Below are 25,896 nucleotides of genomic sequence, written 5' to 3' on the forward strand. Positions count from 1 at the left end.
TTTTTAGTGTCTAAAGTAAATGCTGATAAACCTCCTATGCGTAGATTAAATCTTTCTCGTTTAATCATGATGTACACAAAAAAATTTGAAGTCACTGATCCACGAGAAGCATTACAGTATTTTTACATCTTGAGGTTTGTTTATTTGTTTATATTTGTTTTTTATTTTATAAAATTTATGGAGATATTTACTCTACAGTTTTTAAGGTGTATAAAAGATTTGCTTTTTTTATTAATTTCTTCAATATAATATTACAAGAACTCCCAGGTATAGCAGGGTCATTCATAGAAAGTCCCAAAACTGGCAAAAATTCCTTAATTTTGCTCATCTGGCATTTCTGTATCTCTTTTGTGGCTGATGTTTCAGAGTGCAAACTAGCATTTCAGATGAATGTGGAATTCAAATGCTAGGTGTTAGAAAATGCTAAAAGTAGGCAGCACTTGGATGCACCATTCAAATAGATGTAAGGGCACCGTAACAAATGTTTCTCTACAGAGTCAACAACGAATATACGACTTTCAGGTTGGGGGTGCGAATAAATCTGAAAGTATCGATTTTTTTTGCATGTGAGAAAAACTTTCAATGATTATTATGTTATTCATAAAAAGTGATTTCTCTAATTTATAATTGGCTAATTCTGTGTAATCTCAAATGAAAGCAAAAACAACAATTGCAATCTTCTATGTTATATTTTATTTCAAACCTTAGGGATCTGAAAAGCAGCAGAGGGATTAGTCTTTTTATGGCATGTGTTAGTGAACTTGTTCTGGAAACTAAAGAGGTGAGTCTAATATTTAGATGTTAATATTTTAATCATTCATTTTTCTAACATTTCTTGATATTGCTATCGAAATTAGGCCTGAAATTTTCATAGTTGATTTTTAATATGAACTAATAAATGTGGTGAATCTGTTATGCTAAATTTTTTTGTATTGATTTTGAGAATTTCATATATACAGATAAAATAAATGAAAATGAAATTAACATTCTTTTTACTCCCTTGTACAAAGTAAAGGAAGGATTGTAATGCAAAAATATTTGGGTATCATATTTCAACAAAAATATCCATTTTGACTGCTATAGAATGCATTTCTAAGATGTTTTTAGGTTACATCTGTATGTAAGAACAGAATAAAGGCTCTTTTTCCCAAAATGGGTTTCAAAAAGGATTTAAAATGGATTCAGAAGAAACTTTTTTGTGGCGTCACAAAAAACATATGTATGTATCGTGCATAACTCAAAAACAAATAGCCTCAGATCGTTGAAATTTTGTATGTAGGACTGCAATAACATGTAGTTGTGTACCCTCCTTTTTGGTTGCAATCGGTAACATCAAAAGATGGAAGATACTAGGAATCACTAAATGCAAGAAAACCAATGATTGTCTTGATATCAACCTCCTTGATTGTAAATATGGGGCAGTATTTTAGGCCACAGCATACCTGTTAGTTTCTTCCGTGCTCTTTCTCATCATCAAAGAATTTAATAATTTTTCAAATATTATATTTTGGAATGTTTTGTCAGTTTACTATTATTACAACTTCAAATTATTCTAATTATTACTCATTGGTAAAGGTTATATGAAATATTATGTGGACTGTCCAGTGATATATTTATAAATCACTGTCTAAATTAACATGACAAAAAAAAATAACCAAATACTAGTCAAATTACATTAGTTTAAATAAACTGTTCTAAATATAAATATAAAGCTTACCTAATCTCTTGATGTAAATACTCAGAATAACTTATTTGATACCCTTGGCAAGGGAAAAAAATGTCAATAGAAATTGACATTTTTTTCATGTCAACAGAAATTGCACACACCATTTAGGACCACAAAATTTAACTAATTTACACTAAACTTATAGTGGGAGAAACTATGATGTGTTGAAGGCCAACATCTGAAATCGCTGTTTTGTGTTATGATCTATAGATAGATTGCTAGATGCTGATGAGTGAAAACAATTATCTGATCAATAATTTGTAATTTGACTTTTATTTTTGTGTTTATTTATAATATTTGTTTATTATTTCATTTCTGATTAAATAAATTTTTTGTTCATTTATATATTTTTTTTTATTTCAGCATGAGATGCTTCTAGGAAAGATTGAGCCTGATGGTTGCAGAAAGGTGAATTTTTATTTTCTTTCAGATTTCAAATACTTCTAATCATTTCTATTGCTCATTGTCTTTTTATTTCTGTAAGTGGCCAAGGGAAATGGTACTTTACTTTTTATCTTCTGTTACCGTATTGCTGTCACTTCTGCATGGTATTATTTTCAGAAACAATTATAGGTGCAAAAATGAAAAAATTGGAAATGTAAAATGTGTGAAACACGTCTATTGCCTACCTTGATGTAATATTTACCCCTTTCACTAAAATCATTCCACCCTTCATTTCCAAAACTTGAAAAATACATTTATTTAATTTTTTTTCTGTGTTCTATAAATTATACAAAAACAAGTATTGAAAATGTTAATAAATAGCAAAACTTGAATAAAAGTTTTTTTTTTTTTTTTTTTTTTTTTTACATTTATAAACTAAAACTAAATATTTAACAGGTAAATAAAAGGCCTCATTCTCCGATCCTCTGAAACTCTGAAATCCCCCTATGGGGAAATTCCCCACTGGTTAAAAACCCCTGATTTACACAGTGTATTTATAAAGGGCTGACTTTTTCCAAGGAATTCAGTGAAGCATTAATATATCTCAACTTTTTTTCCTTAACTGTCTAAATAGCATCATAATTTTTATCCAGTCAAGTAATTTGCTGTCACTTTGGTAGTATTAGAGTGTTATCTAAAATACTTTGCTCTTTCATTTTCTTTAATCACCTGAATAATTATAAGATTATGTAAATAAAGAATGAAATAAGTAATTACATAAATCTGTTACAAATCCTCTGTGTGAAGGCAGCACATCAAAATCTGATCCAAAATTCCTGGCCACGCGGAACGTGTTAAAGTACCACCTAGTTGTGATCCACAGAAGTTTAACTGTTTCAGTCTTTAGCCATCATTAGGTTATTTTTTAAACTAGAATAAATAATTATGTAAATTTATCTAATAGAAAATATTTAGATATTGTTCTTCATGAACAGATACAGAAAGCCATGCCACTCAAAGGGTTAAATGCAAATTTTATTTTAACCCCATGAAAAAAGTGCTTTGATTTTCACATTAAATAACACAAAATAAACAATTAAGTTATGTATAATTAAACTACAGTCAAAAATCGTTAATCCGGACTCGCCGGGACTTCGGCGATTCCGGATTATCTATTTTTCCAGATTATAGATCATCAGTTTAAATTTCGTAAAATGGCATGCAGAAATTATAAAATTAAAAATATGAAACCATAATTTATGAAATAAAGAACAATTATGATGTAAAGGGTATCAAAATTTACAAAAAAAAAGCTTAATATTTATTTGTTTACTTTATTAAACATTTCTTTCAATGTAAGTTGTTTAAGTTGCTTCGTTTTATGTGATAATACTTTCTCTTTAATTCTATAAACAGACATAATTTCTTGTTCAGTTACAAAGTTCCGCTGTTCAAGACCCGTAATTGCTGTGCCGAGAATACCGACTAACTTGTCAATCGAAATTTTTTTGTTTTCACTAACCTCTCTGTAACCTTCTTCATGTCTTTATCCATTTTTTCAGGAATTCCACTTTTTGTTTGATGAACATCAAAACATTCTTTCGTTTTGTAGATCCTTCGGGAGCTCCAGCATCGGAAATTCTATTTGACATAATCGAAAGTTCAAGTTTACTTTTATAAAATTGCTCTCACAGTCTGAAAAAAGTATTAAGCCGGATCCAGTTCGTAGATTAAGGAACAACACAATCTTCAACATTAACTGAAATAGATAATTAGATAATTTTAGCTTATACCGTCCCTTAATTAAGACACAATAACACGCCGAATAAATACTAATTCAGAAGTCAAACAACAAAAATTCTGTGAAAATTTTGTAAATATAATGCTGATTTTTGTTGTTTGACTTCTGAATTAGTATACCGTCCCTTATACATTAAACGTGCACGCGAAAACGTATTCTGCACTTGCGCACACGCATATGCGCAGTCGTAAGTATCTTACGAGCATGCGTAAATGCCTATGCACATGTTTCAACGCGGCACATGCGCAGAAAGTTTTTAGCTTTGAGGTCCAGATTATAGATCATTCTGGATTATCGGTGTCCGAATTAACGACTTTTGACTGTATTTGCTTAATTCTGATGATCTAATGTGTTTATTATTGTACTGTTTTTTTTTTACAGCCTGGAGCAATTGATAAATTCCTTACTGACACTCAAGCTATTATAGAGATAGTAGCTACTGATAGTGAAAATAAAGGTTTATATGAAGATGCCATAAAACTTTATGATCTTGCAAAAGTAAGTCTGTTGTTGATATGGAAACACGTAAAGCTTGAGAATAATGTATTAATATTTAAATTCATTTGTTGTCATTTTTTCCCTTCCTTTTCTTTTTTTAAAAGTATATTGGTATCAAATTTGTGTGTCAAGCATTGATGTAATCAAATGCAAAAAAATTGTTAATACTTTATAATAATAATTAATGCCAACTTTAAATAGCTCCAACAAAACTGCTTTCAAAACACCCTTTAACCCTGTGGCTGCTCATTCCGTGATTTCCACAAGCAACTCAAATGTAGCAAAATCTGCGATTTCCGTGGGCATGTGTTTTTCTTTCTTTATTGAGGAGCGCATCCCGTTTTTTCCCCGTTTAACCACTGAAATAAATTATATACAGTATTAGATGTTTAGTTTACGCTTTGGCTAATAGATATCGTTAATTGTCCACTAAATTGCAGCTTTTAAAGGCACGAGGTATTACCACTCAAACTCCACTTTTTGCCACTTTTTTCTTACAGAAATGGCTGCTAGAAAACATTCAGAGATTATCTTGATTATTTAATTAAATTATTGAATTATTAATTAGATTTATTGATTATATTAATAATTAAACTGATTATTAATTAGATTTATTGAATCTGGTGCAGAGACTGTGAAGTTGGACTTTGCCTTGAACCCTGTTTTGAACTCTATCATACTAAAATGCATTTCTAAGATATTTTTTCCTCAGTGCTGTATATTTTCTTAAATTTTATATATTTTACTTTTTTTATATTATGCAATAAATAGAAATTAACTGTAATGTGACTGAAATTTATTTAAAAAAAATTTTTTTGGTGGTAACATCTGAAATTGGTTTCTCTGGCAACTTAGTTTCTCATGATAAAAATCTATATAAAAAAATATTTTCTAGAAAGGAAAAATGCATTTTTCATTTCTTAAATATATATATAGACTTAATATACACAACAAAAAAAAATAATAATAATAATAATTTCGAAGCGATTTCGGTCCACAAATTGAACAGTCATTATCTTCCCATTGTTCATTGCTGTGAAATAAAATTCCTTGAGGAGTTATCCAAAGATTTAAGTTATGGTACTTAAAGTAATCACATGCATAGTGGTAATCTGACAGTTAATGGCAGGCTACCACTATGCAAGTGAAAAATATATCTGAGAACATAGTGTTTCAATTTTTCAATGAACATCAACCTTAGTTGTAGGTTATCTGGTGCACGGTAGCAAATAAATACAACACTGAGGTTGTTCTTTCCATTCCCTAGTCATCCCTAGATGGTGTGAGTTTCGTGTGCTTTGAAAAGTTGTAAAGAGTTTGCAATCTTTTATCTTAGTTTTTACACTTTTCCTAGACCTAAGTAAAATATCTTATGTTTTTCAAACTCATCATCCATTGAGTTGCAGATTTCCTACTCCCACCTACGAAGGATGTTTAACAGGTGAATAAAGCCATGCTTCTCATACCACAGATTTATTTAAGAAAAAGGTTTTATTATATTTCTATTTTTCACCTATTTTTTCTTGAGATAGCACCTGTAGCTTTTTACTTTTGGAAAACTTGATTACAAAATGCAACCTAAATATAGCTGTAATAACTTTTAAATTTGACCACCTGCATTATTTTGGAATCTAAATATTATTCATTGCAAAGTCAGATTATGTTAGCTTTGACGTATTTGTTAATTTCTGATGCCTTTGTTGCTTTAAAAATTATATTATGCAAAAATTTAATCTTTTTATGTATAGAGTAGAAAATATTGGTGTATGGTAGTTTGCAGTTAAAATTACCGAATCAAATAAAAGTTTTAAATTATTAATTATTGTAAAGTATTATCAATATTATCTGCTTTTAAAACAACATTCCAAAAATATTTCTTAGAAATTTGTGTTAAAAATTTTTGTTCTTTTATATGACATATATTTAGTTCTATAATATCTTTTTTCAGAAACATGATAAAGTTATTGAGATTTTAAACAAACTATTGAGTCAAGTGGTGCCTCAAATGAATGTAGAGGGTTCTAATCGACAAAGATTAGAAAGCCTTGCCTTAACAATTGCTGAGAGGTAAGTTGTTTGTAAAGATGCTTTAATGCTTTTCTATTAGCATGCTACCTGTTGAAAGTTCAACAGTTTTAAAAATAATAGTAAATTTTTATCAAGTTTAGCAATCGCATTCTTATGTGTCTCAGAATGGGAACAGTTCTATAGTGATTATCAAAATAAAAAAAATCTGATGTGTACACCACATGATTTCTTTGTACGGAATATTCAATTATACGCATTTTTTCTTGAATTTCATTTAAACTTATTGAATTAAATCTACTTCGATAGTGCACAAATTATTATAGAATAAATGCACTCTTTAAAATTCACTATATTTGTTTACCATAGCGACACTCTGGTGCTACGTTCACTTAACGGCGTTATATTTCGTTCATATTATAACTCAGAATGCACAAAATTTATATCATTTGAAGAATTATATAATTGTTGCCACATGTTCTATTCAAATACTATAATAAATCTAGAAAAATGTATAAAAGAAATTAAGCAAAGAAAACAAAAAAGAAACAGTTTTTCACAGACGATTCAGTATTTCTCATTCAATTAATTCAGTTCTCACTTCACGACAATGCAAAAATACATAAAAATAGTGCAAGCAAAACTTTTTAATTAACAGAATATATGAAGAAATGCTGAACTTTGTATTTGAATTATTTACACATTTTTTTTTTTTTTTTTTTTTTTTTTTTTTTTTTTTCAAATCACCTGGAATAGCTTTTGGAGTAATTAAGCTATCTGAAATTGATATTTGTAGATAATTCTCCTAAACCTTTTTTGGGGGGGAGGGAGTTGAAACAAAGTTTTGACTACTAATTTTAATCAGTTTTCAGACTTATCCAAAGCATCAAAATGTGTATATTTAATAGCTTTTGTAAAAACATATAAATATTATGTATAATAATAGTTTGTCATGTAGGAATAAGATTTTTCGTATTTTTTTTTCTTTGTAAAATTTTATATCTGAGAACGGCAATAAACTGTTTTGTGTTTCAGGTACAAAACACAAGGCCATACTGCAAGCCCTGAAACAGCTGGAACATTTTTCTTGTTACTTGATCTTATGGCATTTTTCAATTATTACCACAAAAATCAACATATAGAAGCTTTAGATGTGAGTTGCACAATATTTTTTAATGCATTAGTGTTTGCTTGCACTTATGTCTCCTTCATGATTTCTTTTGGACGGACTTAAATTTTTTAACTTTACATTACTTCTTCCTTTCACTGAATAATTTTCATTCCTCAAAATAAAAATTTTTATATGAAGATTCCTTTTCATTTTTTCATTTAATGGATCCTAAAACGTAAATAAAATATCTGAAGATTAAAGCCTTCTTTCCCTGATACTATAATTTTTGTTTTTCTAAAATTATTTTAGTTTGCTGTCAATTTATTGGTATTTAAACAAATGTCAAATTGAAAGTTTATTGGCTAACTATAATTTCTTTTATTATCTGCTATCAGTCTTGTTTATAAACAGTCTCTTACTTTAATATATAGATATGTGTAAGAATTCCAGTAACTTTTGGATCCTTGCAATTCACATTCATTTTTTTATTTAAACTAACAAAATTTCAATTTTAAGAAAATTCAGTCTGGCAGATTTAATAGCAGTTTCCTTTTACATGTGCATGCAAATAAACTTTCAACAAAAATGCACTGTGTTTATAAATATATTTGATTGAAAAAGTGAATTTATCATAGTATTTTCTTCATGTGCATAAGTGCTCTCATTTTATAGTAAACATGGATCATCATTTTACACACATTTCCAATTTTAGTTAAATCCCTCCTTTTGGATGAATGTATGTATTCATGTCTCTAAAAATTAATATCAAGTTTAGCTAGTTGTAAATCAATATTAAGTAGTAAATAATATTAAGTTAAGCAGTAGTAGTAAATTAAGTTAGCTTAGTTGGTAGAAAGGAATTAGTTGGAATTAAGAAATTTAATTTGTCCACAACTTCCTGTGTCCAACTTAAATGCATCTTGTAGCTTGTAGTCTTTGCAGTGAATAGAGATAGATTAATGGCATATTTAGAGACTTTTCTGGCTTCAAAAATGTAAAATATAGTAAACTAACTTGGGCCAAAAAACAATAATAAATCCAAAAGTTTCAGTTCTAGCACTTTTTTTTAAATGTTAGTAGCATTGTTAATCCTATTGCAAATGCATGAAATGTAATAGTTGAATTACCATTGGGATTAAGATTAAGAAAAACTTTACTACATAGCTTAGTAAGTAGTTTCTTTTTGGGGGGATATTTTTTAAACTATTATTATTATTGCTCCTACTTGAAGTAAAAGTTCTACAGCTGCTTTTAAGCTTTTGACTCTGTAGAAAGTGATGGAAATTGGGCTGTGGCTAGAGAATTCCAAGTTAATGAGATGTGCATTCAAAGATGGAAATCTGAACAAGAAGAACTAGAGAAAATGTCTAAGAATAAAATATCTTATTGGACTGGCATCATAGCATTTGAAAGACAATTTAGAGAAATGAGCAACAGAGCAGAGAGAAAACGGAGTACCAGTATCAACATTATGATTCGCCTTCAAGTAAAGTATTTGCATAACAGGCTTTTTCGGAAGACCTAATTGGTGTTTCAGGTTCATGAAATAAAAGACATTATGCATCAAGACCAAAACAACTGCTGGACAAAAGTTTCCCATAGACTGACTTGGGGGGGGGGAAGATGCTTTGGAGTGCACATCTAAGAAAGTTAAAGTACAAAATTTGAATGGAGGACAAATAATATATATGAATTTCCCATTACTTTTTGATTGTCCTTCATTTAGCAGGTGATGGATTTGCAAAAGAGTGATGTTGTTTAGGGTGAGAGAAATTTACTGCAAATGGAAAGGTGCTTTTTTCCAACCTCAGACTCATCGTTCTGAAATGAGTGCAATCCCATCTAGTGGATACACTGAAATCTGAAACAAAAAAAAACTTAGCATCAGTGTCACGGCAGGTGGCCTTACAGAAATTTACAGTTACAGTTATCATCAAGATTTTCAAGGATGAACTACAAAAACAGAAAGAATGGATGCAAAACGGACTTGCAAAATCCAGACAGATGAGAAAAGTTTCCAATGAGTAGACTATCTTGTGAGTTGATAAGGCACCAGCAATCAGTCCGAGTTGGTATGATTATATCAAATATCATTATGAAAAGTCATCAAAAAAGAAAATTAAATTAAAGACAACGGCATTCAAAGAGTGATTTAGAACAGAGTGATAAAGGTTGCATTGATGGTCATTTGTTAAGTTTAATCCCAACATTGATGAGTCATACTTCAAAGATTTTGTATAAGTAAATGCAGTTTATTTTAAATATAAATTATGTTTGATTAGTTAATTTCTGTAATTTTTTTCACAATATAGTAATTTATGGTGGTAAATAAAGTTTACCCAGACCCTTAAAACAGCATTTGTTAGAAATTAATATAGTTTGTTTTTGGCAAGTTGAAAGTAATATATTTGTTAATTTTTTACTTAGTTATACAGTACTGTTCATAATTATGATGTAAATTGTATAAAATGTTTAAATGGTGATTACATCAGTATGGAATGGAATTATTGAATACATGAATATTAAATGCTATGTTTCAAAATGCTTTGCTGTGGCTAATACAGCATGACTTATATGATGAACATTATTTTTTATAGTCAATTATCACATGTGCAATGTAAACACCAGGGTGGCTTATCTACCTGAAATTACGGCAGTTGTTTGCATCAAACTTTTGGTTTTTTTTGTAAAAGAATTTTTTTCTTCCTTAAAAGATTTCCCTTACTTATCTTTCTTTTTTTTTTTTTTTTTTTTTCATGAAACTGTATTTAAAAACTGCATTGCAAAGTCCAAAATATGGACATCAAATATCCAGGCCTATGAGCTACTAGGGAAAAAGACACGCTTTATTTTTGTTCTTAATAAGTATTGTTTAATTGATTAATTTTTTAAGGTATGAATATTCTTTGGTTAGCTCTTTTTTATGCAAATGATCTAAATTTAATGTAAAAAAGGTAAAATATTTATTTAAATAGAGAATAAAGAGTTTACGGTTGTTACCTTTCGATGTTCAAGAAGTGGAACAGAAAGTTACTGCTTTCTCTACATATTCGGAAGAAGTAAGTTATAAACTGGTTTGAAGAATGTTTATTTCATTCAAAAATGCTGGCAGTATAAAATTTATTAAGAGTTTATTAAAAATCTTTTCTAGGTTAGAAGAAATTTTCCTGATGTTCTCCTTGCTACCATGAATATTCTATATTCTGAGTATAAAAAGACAAAGTATGTGTCTGGAATATAACTGGAATTTTCTATGACTGTAGTATTATCTCTCTTGCTATATCTAACTGATCTTTAGAATATATTTTAGAAATATTTTTGATTACCATCTATTAATCCATGTTAATTATCTGTCTTTCAATGCTCATGAAAGTTATGAAATCACTGTCACTACTATTTTTGATTAATTTATGCATGTAATAAAAAGTATTTAAACAATTATTTTCAGGAAGTCAATGAGCATAAATCCAGATCAGAGGTATCTGAATGAAAACATCAGTCAAGAAAAGGTAAAAATTTTAATACTTATCTGTCTATTATAAATAGGGGACTGAGTGACCACCATATGTATAAAATATGTCTATTTTATAAAGCATTCAGTGAAATTACTTCAATAAGACCTTTAAATCAATCTTAATTAGTGAGTCTGATTCTGATGTTGAATGCAACTCACTCCCTGATCTCTTCTTTTTTTTTTTTTTTTTTTTTTTTTTTAACTTGATTTTTAACTTTGTTTTGAAATTTCATTTACATCAGAAAAGTTTAAGGCTTTTCTCTATATACTGAAAGACATTTCTCTTTATATATTTATTCGAAAATAAGACCTCTGTTTTTTGCTCAATTTTTGTTCTAAGATTTAGTAAGGTCTTATACACAGGTATTTTGATAAATGGAATTGCATAATGAGAGGCACATCATATTATATTGAATAATTATGCTGTTTAAATATTAAATATATTGATCAAATATCCCAATATTGAAGAATCCTACAAACATTTCTTTCAATGTGTGGTCACAAAGAGCTTTTATGTCCGATAATGATTTAAATGAGTGATGTTCTTTCTCAAATACCAGCTTATAGGAAGTACAAGTGAAACATCTGCATCCCAACTTTTAAGGTTTCCACTTTCAAATCTTCCCTTTAGGATGGATATATTATATTCACAGAGAATTTTCAAAAAATTCATGAAATGCTTCCTAGTTTCATGGTAACTGTATGTAAGTACATACATCTTAAAGTAGATGTATTTTTAGGTATACCTGCAAAGTGTTAAATTTGTTTATTAAAATTTCTGAAGACCCTGCAAATTTACACATTAGCACATTTTAAAATTTGGAGTATTTGTTATAAGTGCCAGCAACACCAATTTATTTTAATATCTTAAAAATGTGCATCATATATGTAATCAATAAATCTGAGTATATCAAACAATATGCCGAAGCTATTATAAAAAATGCTGTCTTCTACTGCAGAAATATTTTATCAGCAGCAAAATTTACTAGAGTATTAGATTATCTGATTTTTCTGTGTGCAACAAATAAAAATGATTTATGTACAAAGATATTTCATGGCATTAACTGCATAGTTAAGTTTTTAAACCAACAGTTTTTTATACTTGAAGGGACCACTAATATCATTAAAGACTTTTTTCTTTTTCAAAGCAAAATATATTTGTACATAAACATTAGAGTAATCACATTTTTAAAAGTCAAATTGTGATTTGTCAAGACCTGATTACTAATCATTAATTAATATAATAAATGAAGATTGTTATATTTATTTTCACATTACCATTATTTCTGCTACATTTACTCATATTAGAATTTATTAAAATTCTTCCTATAAAATAATTTCAAAAATTAAAAAATTTGTTCTTCTCTGTCGACATATTGTTAATTTTATATCAATCAAGCATTAAATACTTGCTTTTCTATATTTCTGTTCAGTTTCGTGCAAATTATGCTGGTTTAACCAACAAATGACAATCTAAGATCAGAGAGTATTTACTGGCAGTTCAGCCATTGGTGCTGTAACTATCATATTCCTTCATACAAGGAAGTAAAACTACACTGGTTTTTACTTCCTTGTATGAAGTAAAGGAAGTATGGTATTTCAAAGAAAATATCTATTTTGACCCCTGTTGAATTCATTGAAGGATGTTTTTGCATAACACCTGTACATATAGACAGAATAATAATAAAAGATTCTTTTTCCCAAATTGGATTTTAAATGGATTCAAAAGAGACTTTTTTCATGACATCTGTATGAATGTACATATTTATTGTGCATAATTCAAAAAACGAGTAGCCTCAGAATGTTGAAATTTTGTATATGGTACTGCTATAGCATGTAGTTGTGCACCTCCCTTTTTGATTGCAATCGGCCACACTAAACATATATAAATATGTATATATCCACTCTGTTACTTAGCTTGATGAGCTTAGTTTTTTAATCTTATACGTTTTTAAATTGTGCATTTTTTGCTTTAAAAGTGATTGAATTATATATTTTTTATGTTCCGATTAAGGTTTTTATGCCTCGAATTTTTATCTATTGTTATCAGGTAAGCATATTTTTCTATCACTTTCATTCCTGCATCTGAAGAAGAGTTTCTGTGTAATATGCATAAATTTGCAGGGCTATAATTTCAAATATTACGCCAGTTTTTTTCATCAGTATTAATATTTTTAAGTATTTATCATATCTACATACTTATATCATATCTACACGTGGCTTATCTTTAATATTAAATTGATCATGCTGGACAACTCTATAATTGCCCCCCCTCCATGTATTCTTTAGAAGTACTATTTGAATTATTATACAGATAATGGTTATTTTATTTTCTACATTATTATTAAATTAATTTCTTATGTTATTTATTAAAAAAATAATGTGATTTCATTGTGTTTTCCTTCTATAGTATATTGCCTATTTACGAGCCCAGGCCTCAGCCCTGATAACATTTGCTGGAATGATACCTTATCGTATGCCAGGTGATACAAATGCAAGACTTGTACAAATAGAAGTGCTTATGATCTAAAGTATTACTGAAAGACATTTACCAGTATTTATAATAAGATAGTTACTGCAACTTTCTGAAAGTACATAATCATATTTTTGGTGACAAGCATTATGTATGTAGATTTATAACAGAGGCAAAACTGTGTTTTGAACAAAATTTTGCACAGCAGTATGGTATTTAGATGTATAAATGTAACTGCTCTAATTTTATATTATTGAATAAAAATTTACATCTTTGCTTTACTGTTTAATGATCTGAATGTCCAAGGAGGAAGAACTTTTTTTATTTAATAACATAAAAACTATAACAATCTATCACTGATCTAGAATGCACACACTAAATTATTATATATTTTCAAAATTAACTGATTTACATATATAAAAATATGTTTAAAACTTATATGTACAAGTATTCATAAATTAAGTTAGTTATTATGCCTATTTTTATCTGTTCAGCAGCTTTTAGAGTTGTTACTGTTGCTTATTGATAGGTCTGGTGTTCTGCCATCTTTAGCCTGTAAAAGAAAAGTAATTGATAGTCTTATTGTAAACATATCTGTATCATACAGAGTTTTAAACTGGCTTCTAAAAGTTGAGAATGTGATGATAAAATCAACAAAAATGGAAAAATCAATGCTTTGATGATCCACATGAAAGTAGAAGATGTGTTTATATATGAAAGAAAACAAGCATTATATATAAAAATGAAAACACTTATTCAAAAGTATAGGATGACATTGCATTTGATACATTAATAAATTTATATTTATCCTCTTGCCTGTTGAACATATTTCAGGAAAATGGGTGAAAAACTTTTTTTTTAACTCACTGGCGCCTACAAACACTTTTAACTGTATGCTAACCCTGCCCTCTTTACACTGTATGCTAACCCTGCCCAGCCAACTGTCAAATTCCATATTTATTTGAAGTATTGCAATCTATTAACAAACAGTAAATTACATTACAAAGCATTTAATAAATGAAACGAACTCATTTCAGGCTTCACAGAATAGAAAGACTGATTTTTCAGTTCAGGCATTCATAGTGACCGATAGAGGGTTAAAGCTAAACACAAATGGGGTATGTGACTATCTTCACACAAACTTTACAGCAATTGCCTGTGTTTCAATGAGGTGATCAACCACTACAGTTGCTAGCAATAACTATTTTTCCATTAGGGCAGTTTCCAATTGTCTGAAGGAAGCAAATCTTTTGAGACAGCATACATAAGGGCATTCCAAAGAATCTTCAGTGGGATTAAAGTTGAAGATATACAGCAGCCACTCCATATGAGGAATGCCCTCATTCTCCCGCTACTCATTAATGGTGTTGCCTCAGGACGGACATTTTCATCTACAGGGAGAAAATCAGGACCAACTGCTGCAGCGTAGAGACTCACAGTGGGGTGTAGAACTTCATTAGATACTACATAGCTGTTGCAGAACCATCTTTAAAGATGTGTTGCTGGGTGCGATAGCCCATTGGAATCGCAGATGTCGGGATCATGGTCTTGCTACCTCTAAACAAACAATGCTTGATGATATTCTGGGCCTGATTATGTGTATATTGTTCTTTCCAGACCCTTACATATTTTTCTGATTCCAGGGTAAATCTGGACTTGTCTGTAAACAGTATCTTGTGCCAATTTAAGACAGCGCAATTGAGATGAAACTGTTTTAATCTTATTCCTCAGAATTGGGTGGCTAGTGGAACACAAATACTTAGTACTCAGATATACAGTTCATTCATATGAAGCCTTCAGCATACTAGTACAGTGCTTAAATTTAAGATAAATTACAATTTTAGCAGGAGCGCACCGGAGCCCTAAATAAGATGAGCTCCGGTACGCATATTTCTAAACCCTACCCCACTTTTCGAATTTTTGACGTCACGTAAATATCGACTAGTTTCACCTGGCAACACGCCTACCCCACTTTTGACTACTACAGCGTGCTTTCGAAAGAATTGTGCTGCTGAATAGTGTGTTTAGGTGCTAATTGTGAGATTTTCGCAATTTAAATTATTATGAGTGGGAATTTACGCAAAATCTTTAGTGAATGGTTATTGTTTATCGTCGTAGCGTATTTGAGGAAAGAGGAGAATAATTCACTGCTGATGTATATTTAAGGAATGAGCTGAGAGCATGAAAAATTTTAATGTATTTTTGAAAAAATATACGACAGTTCCTGAGAAGGATTTACAGGCATCCTTAAAAGTTTCATATTTAATTGCAAAAAATTTAAAACCTCATACAATTGGAGAATTTTCTGTTATATAAGCATTGAAAGTGGATTTCTCACTGAAATAGAAATAATTTTGCTATTAAATTAACATGGAGAACTTTTTTATTGAAATATTTTTTCTCTGTGACATTAGTTGCATCTACTACAAAATAAAGATTAAAGAACTGTTTTTAAAACATTTCGAATTCATTGTCATATTGATCTATGAAGCACTAGATTAGTGAGTTTTTATTACATTATTGACAAATATAGTTTTCAAACAATCAAAAATTTTCAGCGGAGATAATTATTTGTCAAATATAAATGTGTTTTCAAAGAGGAAATAAATAATAAGTGATAAAAAGAAAATTCAGTTAGAACATTCACATCTCTAACAAAGTAATTTGCTTTGATTTAATCTTTATAATACAATATATTTTACAATGATAAGGCAAAATCCAATGTGAAAAGTTATGCGAAGATTACGATAGTACATAGAGTACTCAGAATTTCGTATAATCCTATAACCAGATAATAATAACATTAAATAAATTTTATCTGAATGAAGATGAAATTTTCTTATTACAGAAACAGTAAAATTATGCAATTACATAAACGAATGCACTTTCAGACAATATACTTAATACTATTTACAAGTGCAAGCCAAATTTCTGTTTATGTTACTTCTCGTTCTTCAGCGCATGCTCAAGTATTACCATCCAGGCGAAACTAGTCGATTTGTCCATGACGTCAAAAATTTGAAAAGTGGGGGTAGGGTTTGGAAATACGCCTGCGGTACTTCTCTTTATAAAACTGAACCGCAATTTAAAGGGGGGAAATTTAGAATTCCTAACGTTTTAGTTTAACAACAAGCAGACTTTGCAATACTCTATTTCCCTAGAAATACGAACTCATAAGAGCATGAGGCATTCAAGTAAAGTCCATTCACTCACATGCGAAAACCTTCCTTTCCCTTTAAGAAAATCAATAAATTTGGGGGAGTTTGTTTAGGAACGCGTAAATTTCTCGCCATGCCATCGTATCTAGTGTATTGTTATCGATGCTTACAGTTAGTTATCCTCGCAGGAAGGAAAATTTGTGTTCTTAAATGTGCCTTAAGTGACAGCGAGTACAGTAAGAGTGAAACACTCAGATAAACTGCTGAAGCACGTCCTATACATCGTCTTCCCACAGTATCCACTAATGGGGGGAAGTATAACCAGCAAATTTACATTCATCCTTAGGAGTCAAATTCAGGACTCATTTTACCCCTTACACACATCTGCTTCATGGCTATAATTATATCAACAGAGATCCGCGGTCAAAGAAAACGTTCTCTCTCACTAAGATTCCCCTCATTTTTTGTTTCCACCCACTTATACCCTCATTCTGTTTTGCTCTGGAATTTTCATCAGCTATACCTTAAGTATATTTAATTTTTTTGTGACGATAAAAGAACTCCCCCCCCCCCTACGATCAGAGCTTAAAATGGGCCGGCCCACCGAGTTCCGGCTCCGGTGCTTCTTAGTTTCTGTAATAAATCATAATTCTAGCCGGAACGTACCGGAGCCCTGAATAAGAAGTCTACGGCACTTCTTTTATATAATTGAATAACAATTTCTAGAAATTTTATTTTAACTATAAAATTATATTAAAAATTGCGTATTAAATTTCAGTTTATCTCTTTACATTTTATTTAATTTTAATGATTTAATTACTTTAATCTTTAATTATGTCAATAAATAATAATTATTTAATAATTACCAATTAAATTATAATTAATTATATAATAATTATTGATTAAATAAAAATTTATAAACATTAATTAAATAGCTATCAATTAATTTGATAATTAATGAGTTTAATAGTCATTTTATTTATTTATTTACTCTTGTTCCTCTTTGCTGGCAGTCTTCCATAGGGCTCCTGCACTTCTAATCTTAGAAATTAAGACCTGCACTAGTAGATATTGTTGTAGTGATGCTGTTAGTCATGGATGTGAAGTTTGGTCATTGATTGTGCTTGCCTGCTATGGCAATATACTGATCTTCAGAAGGGGTGGTAACCTTCTGAAACATGGTACTTGTTTGGAATATTTTCCGTATTCAAGAAATTACCGAATGATCAATGCCAAAGAAAAGAATGACAACTTCGATTGACTGTCATGCTTCAATGTGTCCAGCAAGTCAGCGCTCACTATCTGCCATCTATCAATTTTAAATCATAGAAATATGAATATTATCAAGAATTATCCTACAAAATTTATAAACAATTTGTATTAACATTTAAATTAACCTCCTTAAACTCTTCAGAATGCTGTTATCTTCAATGACTGTGTAATGATCAAATGTTCAGACAGTCAATCGTAATTGGCTGTAACATATGATATTTACATCCACAGTGATTTTCAGTCATTCAGATTTACCTGTGCTTTTGAAAATTGCACTGCATGCTTATATGCTGTTACTAATCTCTGAAGTGATCTAGTCTGGTTAAACCAAATACATGAGTCTAAATACCTCCAAAATGTCTTAAAAGAACTGCTTAACTTTTGGAAGCCAGTGTAAAAGGATTATATAATTATAGATCTCTTAAATGTTAGACTCATGGTTTTAAATTCAGGTATCAATCACATATGTTAGACTTTCATACCATAATTATTTTCATTCATCAGTGTCTTCCACAGTTCTTTTGTTTGAATACATAGAAAAATCTATCCTTATATAGTCAATTGCCTAAGATATTGTTTTTTCGAAACTTTATGTTGCTATAGACAGCTATGCTTATTAAATTTTTAAAAGATACTTTTTACGTTAGTAAGATTGTGTTAATTTAAAAACATTATATTCTGGTTACTTTTTGTAAAAAATGCTTAAATTAAAAATTTTGTATTTTATGAAATATAATTTTATATAGTCCTTAACCCATTAGCCGCTGGTGTTGCGTTCACGCAACGGTCAAAATAAATGGGTATATAAATATAACTACCTAAGATATTTTATACCAGCAGATGATTTTGTGTAGGGAATATTATGAAGATTATTTCTGTAAAAAAATATTTGCCTTCAACAATCATTTTGTTTATAATAATTAATCTCATACTTTAAGCAAAATTTTTGACCGGTATTTTTGCTGAAAATATTTAACGAAAGAATTGCCGTCTTTATGAGTGATCTATTTTTAGTCAAGGTCACCGTTTATCAGACATCAGTCAGATGTTTATATTTGTGTTGGGGAGGAAGGGAAAACGTGTTGCGCTGACGCAACGTCAGCAGGAAACGGGTAGTCAATCTCCTTTTTCACTCATTCCTTTCAATGTTCTGGTTATTTAAAAATGCCTAGAACGAGGTATCTTACATTAGAAGAAGCCCTTCAAAGATTTTTTGATGAAGAAACAGATGATGATAATGTTAATAATGACCAGAATGAAACTGATGTTGTTGTTTCCCCAGAAATTGCAGAAGCTAGTGACAAAGAAAGGAATGGCAATGTTTTAAATAATGATAATGATATTTTACTAAATGATACTCCTGGGGAAGTTGAAATTCACGTAACAAGTAAGTTTCAGCCTTCTAAAAGCAGTTATAGTCATACTAAAAAGTTTAAAAAGCAGAAGACTGAAATGCAATTTTTTAAAGTCTGATGTTAAATCTGAAATTTAGGCCACTGAGATAAAAATATGTAATGTTCTAACAATCTGACAATCAACAATGTGTTTTTGCTGCTCAACATAACAACCCTTATTCAACCAAGAAATTATCCAGAATATAAAGATAAGTTGTCAATTGCTTTTAATGTGTTGATGTGTGAAACCCTATTGCTTTCAGAAATAATTTACATTGAAAGATGATTTATTTACTTTTTGATATATTTACTTTTGGGAAGATATAAAAAACATTACTGCTGGCATAAATTGTGCCTTAAATTAATGAGTCAAGTGACAAAGGTTCATCTGATGTTAAGATATGTCCAGTGCTGTCCAACATCTTTGATTTATTTACATTTTCTGAGAAATTAGTATTAATGAAGGTTTAAGTTTCTATAGACAGGTCTGTTCCCATAGCACTTTCTCAAGATGAAAAAGAAATATTCGGACATGTACTGGAAAAAGAAAAAGATGAGAGAGGGTGGATGAGAATGGCACAGGAGTACGCAAGTTACATGGAAAGAATCTGAAGAAGAATTACATACTTTAAACTTGTGAAGAAATGTTCATCTATGTTAGCATATGATGTTATTTTTAGGCTTTATTGTATCCCACCAAATTTTTAAAATTTCAGAGACAATCCTGCAAACAGACATTTGAAGTTACATGCCATTACATTATGAAATTTACAAGCGTGATGTGATAATATATACAGTAATTTTAAAATGTTATATAATTTTTTCCCTTTCTGAATTCTAAAATCATGTGTACATGTTTTTTATCATAAATAATCCATATGGTTTTTAATATTATTTATTTAATTATGGCCAGTAGGTCAAAAAGCATGACCAATAGACTTTGCACACTGTAATTTCTACAGATAGCATCACAAAACATGAGCAGCTAAATTCTAGAAATATATAATAAATTATCAGCAAGTTCCAAGTGCTGCTGATTAAGAGAGATGATACTATATACAGATAGATCCAAAACTGAAACTTGTTTACTTAAATAACAAAGAAAATTTATACAGAAAATGTTCACTTTTGGAGAGTCGCGCAAATGCTTTATCTGCGTATGCGGTTTCTTGCTTGTTTGGATATGGACATTGTGTTTGTTCACCTTACCACTTACATGAAAATTGGCTTCATCACAGAAGATGAGCCTTTCTACAAAACTATCTTCCTCCATTTTTAACTGCATCTCTTCACAAAAGTTATGCTTTTTCACTTTGTCTGCTGGTGTAAGAGCCTGCACTGATTCCACTTGGTACTGTTTAAAACATAGCCACCTATGCAACATCATCCATACTGTATTCTTTAGCATGTCCAATTCTTTACTTGCTTTACTAAATGATTTGCAAGGACTTGATGAAACAACTCTTTCAATGTTTGCATCAGATACACAAGGTCGACCAAAACCTTTACAAAGGCATTCAGTATTTTGTAAAAGGAATTCTTCAGTGCATTTTTTTTATTTCACCATTTTTTTTATAGTGTTACTTGTGTGCACAAGTGTACCAGCCATAACTTGGTCTGTTTGAGTTCTACAGTACTCAAATAGTGTACTCAAATATTCTGTTATATTAACTCAATATACTGAATATGTATCATCATCATTTCCATCTGGTTTGACAAATTCCGCATGTTCAATGCAAGATTCTCCAAAAGCAGACAAGTGCATCCCAAACATTTCTTCTTCCACAACCAGGATTGAAACAATTGATCATACTTGGGAACATTCCCATTATTTTTACAAGAAGACTCACAAATACTTCAGACAAAGGACAGAAAGAAGTTCATATCCTTCACCAACATGGTGAGAAACATCGTAGTGGAGCAAGAAGTTTATTACACCCAGCTAAGTGTGGATGTTTCAGGAACAATTAAGTGCCAGCAGAAAAGAATTTTTAGGCTTAAATCCTAGCCATAATATCCAATCCTGTCTTCAACAATCCCACTACAAAGCACATCACAGCAGTTCCAGAATTTGCAGAAGAGTGTGAAAGGAGTTTCACACTTGTCAAACATAAGTGGCTCAGGAGAATTTGAGATCTGACCATGTCTTGCTCCTAAAAACAAGCAACAGTGAGCATTTTCCAGAATAAATTAGGGAACAATTTAACCTCTGAAATAAATGTAAGAGCTTTAGGCATAGCTGTTAAAGAGGTCAGAACTACCAAGTCTAAGGAACTTTTAATTAGGTGTAAAGAGAAACTTCACCTCAAGGCATTATATAAGGCAATTAATGATAAACCTTCATTATCAGAAACGGTCTCAATTCGGACTCCTAGTTGCAAGAGGAAGACGATTATCTCGTTTGCAGCTCCATCCACTGCAACATCTAATACAGCCAAGTACCCCTTGCATGCAGCTGTAGGAAAACACCGTTGGATAGTTAATATTCAGCCAAAGCTATACGATCAGCTTACAAAAGTTAACAGAATATATCTGGGATTTAGTATCTGTGTTTTTAAAGAGTATCACAGGGTTGCACACTGTTACAACTGTCAGAGACTGGGACACTTTAATCATATGTGCAAATCTCCACCTTGTGTAACCTGTGGCAAAAATCACCAAGCAAATAAGTACATAGCGGATGTTCTGCACTACATTAACTGTGATACATCTAACAAATTGTCAAGCACAACATTTGAGACAACCAGCGAGTGAGTGCTAAAGTATGCCAAGTTGCTAAAGCTCAAAAAAGCACAGCATTAGATAGCCAGCCACCTATACAATGCTAATACAAGTTCTATTTATAATTTCAGTGTACTTCAAGGCAATTTTCAATGCTGTAAGGTGGCCACAGCACATTCTGCCCTAGTGATTTTGGAGAGCATCTCCATAGCTCTCTTCCAGGAGAACTAAACTCAAACTTCCTGGTTTTAGTCACATGAAAATTTTTCAGTGTATGAGCAATCTAGTGGCCATTGTTTACAATTGCCCACTTTCCCCTCTCATACTATACAAAGGAGAATTTATTGTGTCAATACAACTTGATGTTGAAAATAAGAGCATTACCCTTACCAGCATATATGTGCCAGCTTCAAGAAACTTCTCAGAAGCTCTTCCGGAACTGGAGGCCTTGTATAATGTCAAATACATTATCATATTAGGTGGTTTCAATGCAGGTGGCACTCTCTGGGGTGCTCCCTCAGATAGCTTCAGACAGTCCACCAACCTTCTGGACTACCCAATCTCGAGGCTCGCCAGACTTGACATTGGCAACAAGCATTCCTTTTCCAATAGTTCATCGATAGAAAATAAACATCCCTCATACAGCAATCATCGAATCATCATAGAATTCTCTGTGCATTTTAATCTGCATTATAATACAAAGAATCAATACAAAACTAAATTCATTAACATGCACAAATTCAGGGTTGTCTTGGCATCATGGGAACAGCATCTAATCAGTATATGCAACAACAGTAATAATCCAGAAGAACTTGACCAAGCACACAATGTATTTACCAGCACAATCATGTCAGTCTGTGAGAAGGTGAATAAAAAGATAAAGTATGTTGCACCCAGCAAAAGCTCCTGCTGGACTAATAAATTAGCAATTTAGAGACAGAAAGTGAAAGCCCTTAGATGCCGATTGCAGAGCTGTCACATTCCCGAAGAGCGACAACCCCAAAAAAACATTTTTAAAATGCACAGAGCAGCATACAAGAAACCAATGAACAGAGCTAAGCTGATTTCATGGAAGAAATTCTGCAGTTTTCAATAAATTTGTCCCACATGTCTGATGCAAGAGCAAATTTATCAGTCTGTAATCTTGTTGTCTTTTTGTCGAACTTTAAAAATCGTTTTATTTCTTTGAATCTATCTCTTGATAATAGTTTCTTTGCAAAATGGTATTCCCAGCACTTCAGACCACAAGGAATATAAATCTAAGCCCTTTGCTCCTATTACTCCTCGAACATACAATATAGTGACAAAAGCATCTAACTCAGCCAGAGATAACTTCCAGTCTTTATTTCCAAGTTGCCAATGAGCTTCGGATTCTGTACATTTCTTTATATGCAGCAAGATATTATCATCAATAAAAAGCTTGAAAGCACTTTGTCCTCAGAAACACGACTCTTTGAAAAAGATGTTGGTCTTCCTGTTTCTTTTAGAACATTATAAGGGGTAACATCAGGAGATGCTGACTGAATTTTTGAAATTTATTTCATTCCATATAGTGTTACCAGGAGCTGTAAAAGCAGTTTTGCAAATACCCTGATCCGTTTTTGCCCGTGTATTTCTGACGAGTTCTTCTTCATTTACTTCGCTATCCTCGGATTCATAATAGTTTGTGTCTGGAATTCATTTTCAGTTTCTACAGAAAAATTATCAATTTCACCTCCATCGGACTCATTTCCAGATAGCTCCTGCAAAATTTTAAAATTTCTTCATGCGTAAGATCTCTTTCCCGCTTATTACACATATTTTGAAAAAGTTGAAAAATATCAGACTATCAGAAAATGATAGGGAATATATTTTAGCATATGATTCTCACAGCGTAAAGGAAAGGTGATAATGAACATGACGGCAGAATTCATATGTACTGAAATATTCGTTTGGGATTACTAAGAAAACTTCTGCCCTAACTGTTATCACCCGCAATAAGTAAACTGAACTAACAAATGGGAAAATACATCTATAAAATAAACTATATCTGAAAAGAAATGTAGACATGAAAAATCATGCATCTACTTTCCTTGCAGTATTTTCTTCAAACGAATAGATAATTGCAAACAAAGGAACAACAATTTATGTAGGCATTACAATGTAGTGAGAGCACCCAGATTTTTATCCCTCTGTGAGATAGTATGAATGCAATTGAAAATTCCTTATCAGTGAATGTTTTTCATGGGTTATTTGACAATGCCTCAAACAGAAAGAGGGATAAAAGTAAAGGGGTCAAAATGACCCCCATCCGCCATTCTAGGAATACATGACAATGTTTCAAAAACTAAAAAACCTAGAATGCTGAAATTTTTTTAACAAATAATTCTTATCTATTTAGGAAAAGTCAAAAATTCCAAACGATTTCTTCCAATAAAACTGAAATAATCAATTGTCAAAAGCATTCAGGGGTCAAAATGACCCCCTACCACCGTTCTAGTGTTAATCTTCTAATTAGATCCGGCTTATTATTTTTTGCAGACTGTTAGAACAATTTTATAAAACTTAAGCTTGAACTTTCAATTATGTCAAAAAGAGTTTCCTATTCTGGAGCTGCCAAAAGATCTACAAAGCGAAAGCATGTTTCGATGTCCATTAAACTAAAAGTGGAATAGCTGCAAAAAATGGATAAAGGCCTATCCATCTGAAAATTATGCGAGAAGTATGGCATTGGAAAGTCCACTATATATAACACAAGAAAAAGGAACTTTTTGAATTTTTTGTGGAAGTATCTTAAACAACTAACATTGAAAGAAATGTTTAATAAAGTAAACAAATAAATATTAAGCTTTTTTTTTTAAACTTTTGATACCCTTTAGATCATAATTGCTCTTTATTTCATAAATTATGGTTTCATATTTTTAATTGTATAATTTCTGCATGCCACCTTACCAGATTTAAATTGATGATCTATAATCTGAAAAAAAATCTAATCCGGAGTCGCCGAAATCCCGACGAGTCCAGATTACGGACTTTGTACTGTACCAAACAGTAGCTGAAAAAATAGCCTTGCATGGGAGCCTCTGTGTGGGGTTCTCGTATCACAAAATGTATGAGCCTGCAACTTGGATCTGCACAACGACCTTTCTCCTGAGCATCTGTCCAGGATACAGAAAATGCACTAATGCACTAAACATCCTAGCTGGCTTTCCCTCTCCATCTTGTTGTATAATGGGAAAATGCCATAGTCTGCACAATAAATACATCTCTGTGAGACAGAGAATTTATCAGCATTGACTATGAACACAACAGCCAACAGTGCCCTGCCACCCAGCAGAATTCGATCCAGTATGAAACTACAAGCTCCATCATCAACTTATGTCTTTAGTCTTATGCAGTATATACTGATGATCAAGGACTTCTGTGTGCATATATATGAGCATCAGTTGCGTATTTATCTGGGAACGAAAACTAAATTCTGCCAATACAGTGTTCGAAACTGAGCTTGCAGCAATTCACTACACTATTCTATTTGATCACAAACTAACCATATATTCTGACTCATCATCAAGTCTCCACTCAAGACAGGGTTGAAAAAGCGTGAGCACTACAGTCAATTCAATTCAGAGAATGCTACTCTCCTTGCCAACAAATATGAATCGGAAGTTGATCTGTCAGCACTATCCTTATCTTCAGGGCAGATGTTTTTATTTTATTTAGCTTTTAATTTCTTACTAAATGTAGTATTTCATCTCGATGTACTCCGTCTTTGATATGATTTAAATCAAATTCCTCGTCATTATAATTCACTTCCGATAGCAAAGAAAGTGACACAGAGGT

The 25,896-nt window shown here is 31.1% G+C and overlaps 2 protein-coding genes across 6 annotated transcripts in view; one reads left to right on the forward strand and one right to left on the reverse strand.

Moving 5' to 3' along the window:
• LOC118183567 (nuclear pore complex protein Nup93-like) overlaps positions 1 to 13,809 on the forward strand; it is a 139,966-nt gene extending 126,157 nt beyond the window's left edge. The window contains exons 15-24 of the mRNA XM_035353164.2: positions 8 to 134; positions 709 to 781; positions 2,090 to 2,134; positions 4,293 to 4,409; positions 6,358 to 6,476; positions 7,470 to 7,587; positions 10,521 to 10,604; positions 10,697 to 10,767; positions 10,994 to 11,054; positions 13,470 to 13,809. Coding sequence (XP_035209055.1) covers positions 8 to 134; positions 709 to 781; positions 2,090 to 2,134; positions 4,293 to 4,409; positions 6,358 to 6,476; positions 7,470 to 7,587; positions 10,521 to 10,604; positions 10,697 to 10,767; positions 10,994 to 11,054; positions 13,470 to 13,589 — 935 coding nt within the window. The 3' untranslated portion in view covers positions 13,590 to 13,809. The remainder of the gene's footprint in view (positions 1 to 7; positions 135 to 708; positions 782 to 2,089; positions 2,135 to 4,292; positions 4,410 to 6,357; positions 6,477 to 7,469; positions 7,588 to 10,520; positions 10,605 to 10,696; positions 10,768 to 10,993; positions 11,055 to 13,469) is intronic.
• The window catches only part of LOC118195524 (ADP-ribosylation factor-like protein 2-binding protein), a 44,716-nt gene continuing 25,952 nt past the window's right edge, over positions 7,133 to 25,896 (reverse strand). For 4 of the 5 annotated variants that reach the window (XM_085811025.1, XM_085811023.1, XM_085811026.1 and 1 more), the window contains exon 7: positions 13,833 to 14,085. In XM_085811025.1, the coding sequence (XP_085667151.1) occupies positions 14,023 to 14,085 (63 nt within the window). In that variant the 3' untranslated portion in view covers positions 13,833 to 14,022. Of the gene's footprint in view, positions 9,407 to 13,832; positions 14,086 to 25,896 lie in introns of those variants that run through there. The other variant, XM_085811024.1, reaches the window with a different exon arrangement.

This window comes from Stegodyphus dumicola, chromosome 2, assembly GCF_044657685.1.
Source record: "Stegodyphus dumicola isolate Sdum_Otavi_A_Nest chromosome 2, ASM4465768v1".
Lineage (NCBI taxonomy): Eukaryota > Metazoa > Arthropoda > Arachnida > Araneae > Eresidae > Stegodyphus > Stegodyphus dumicola.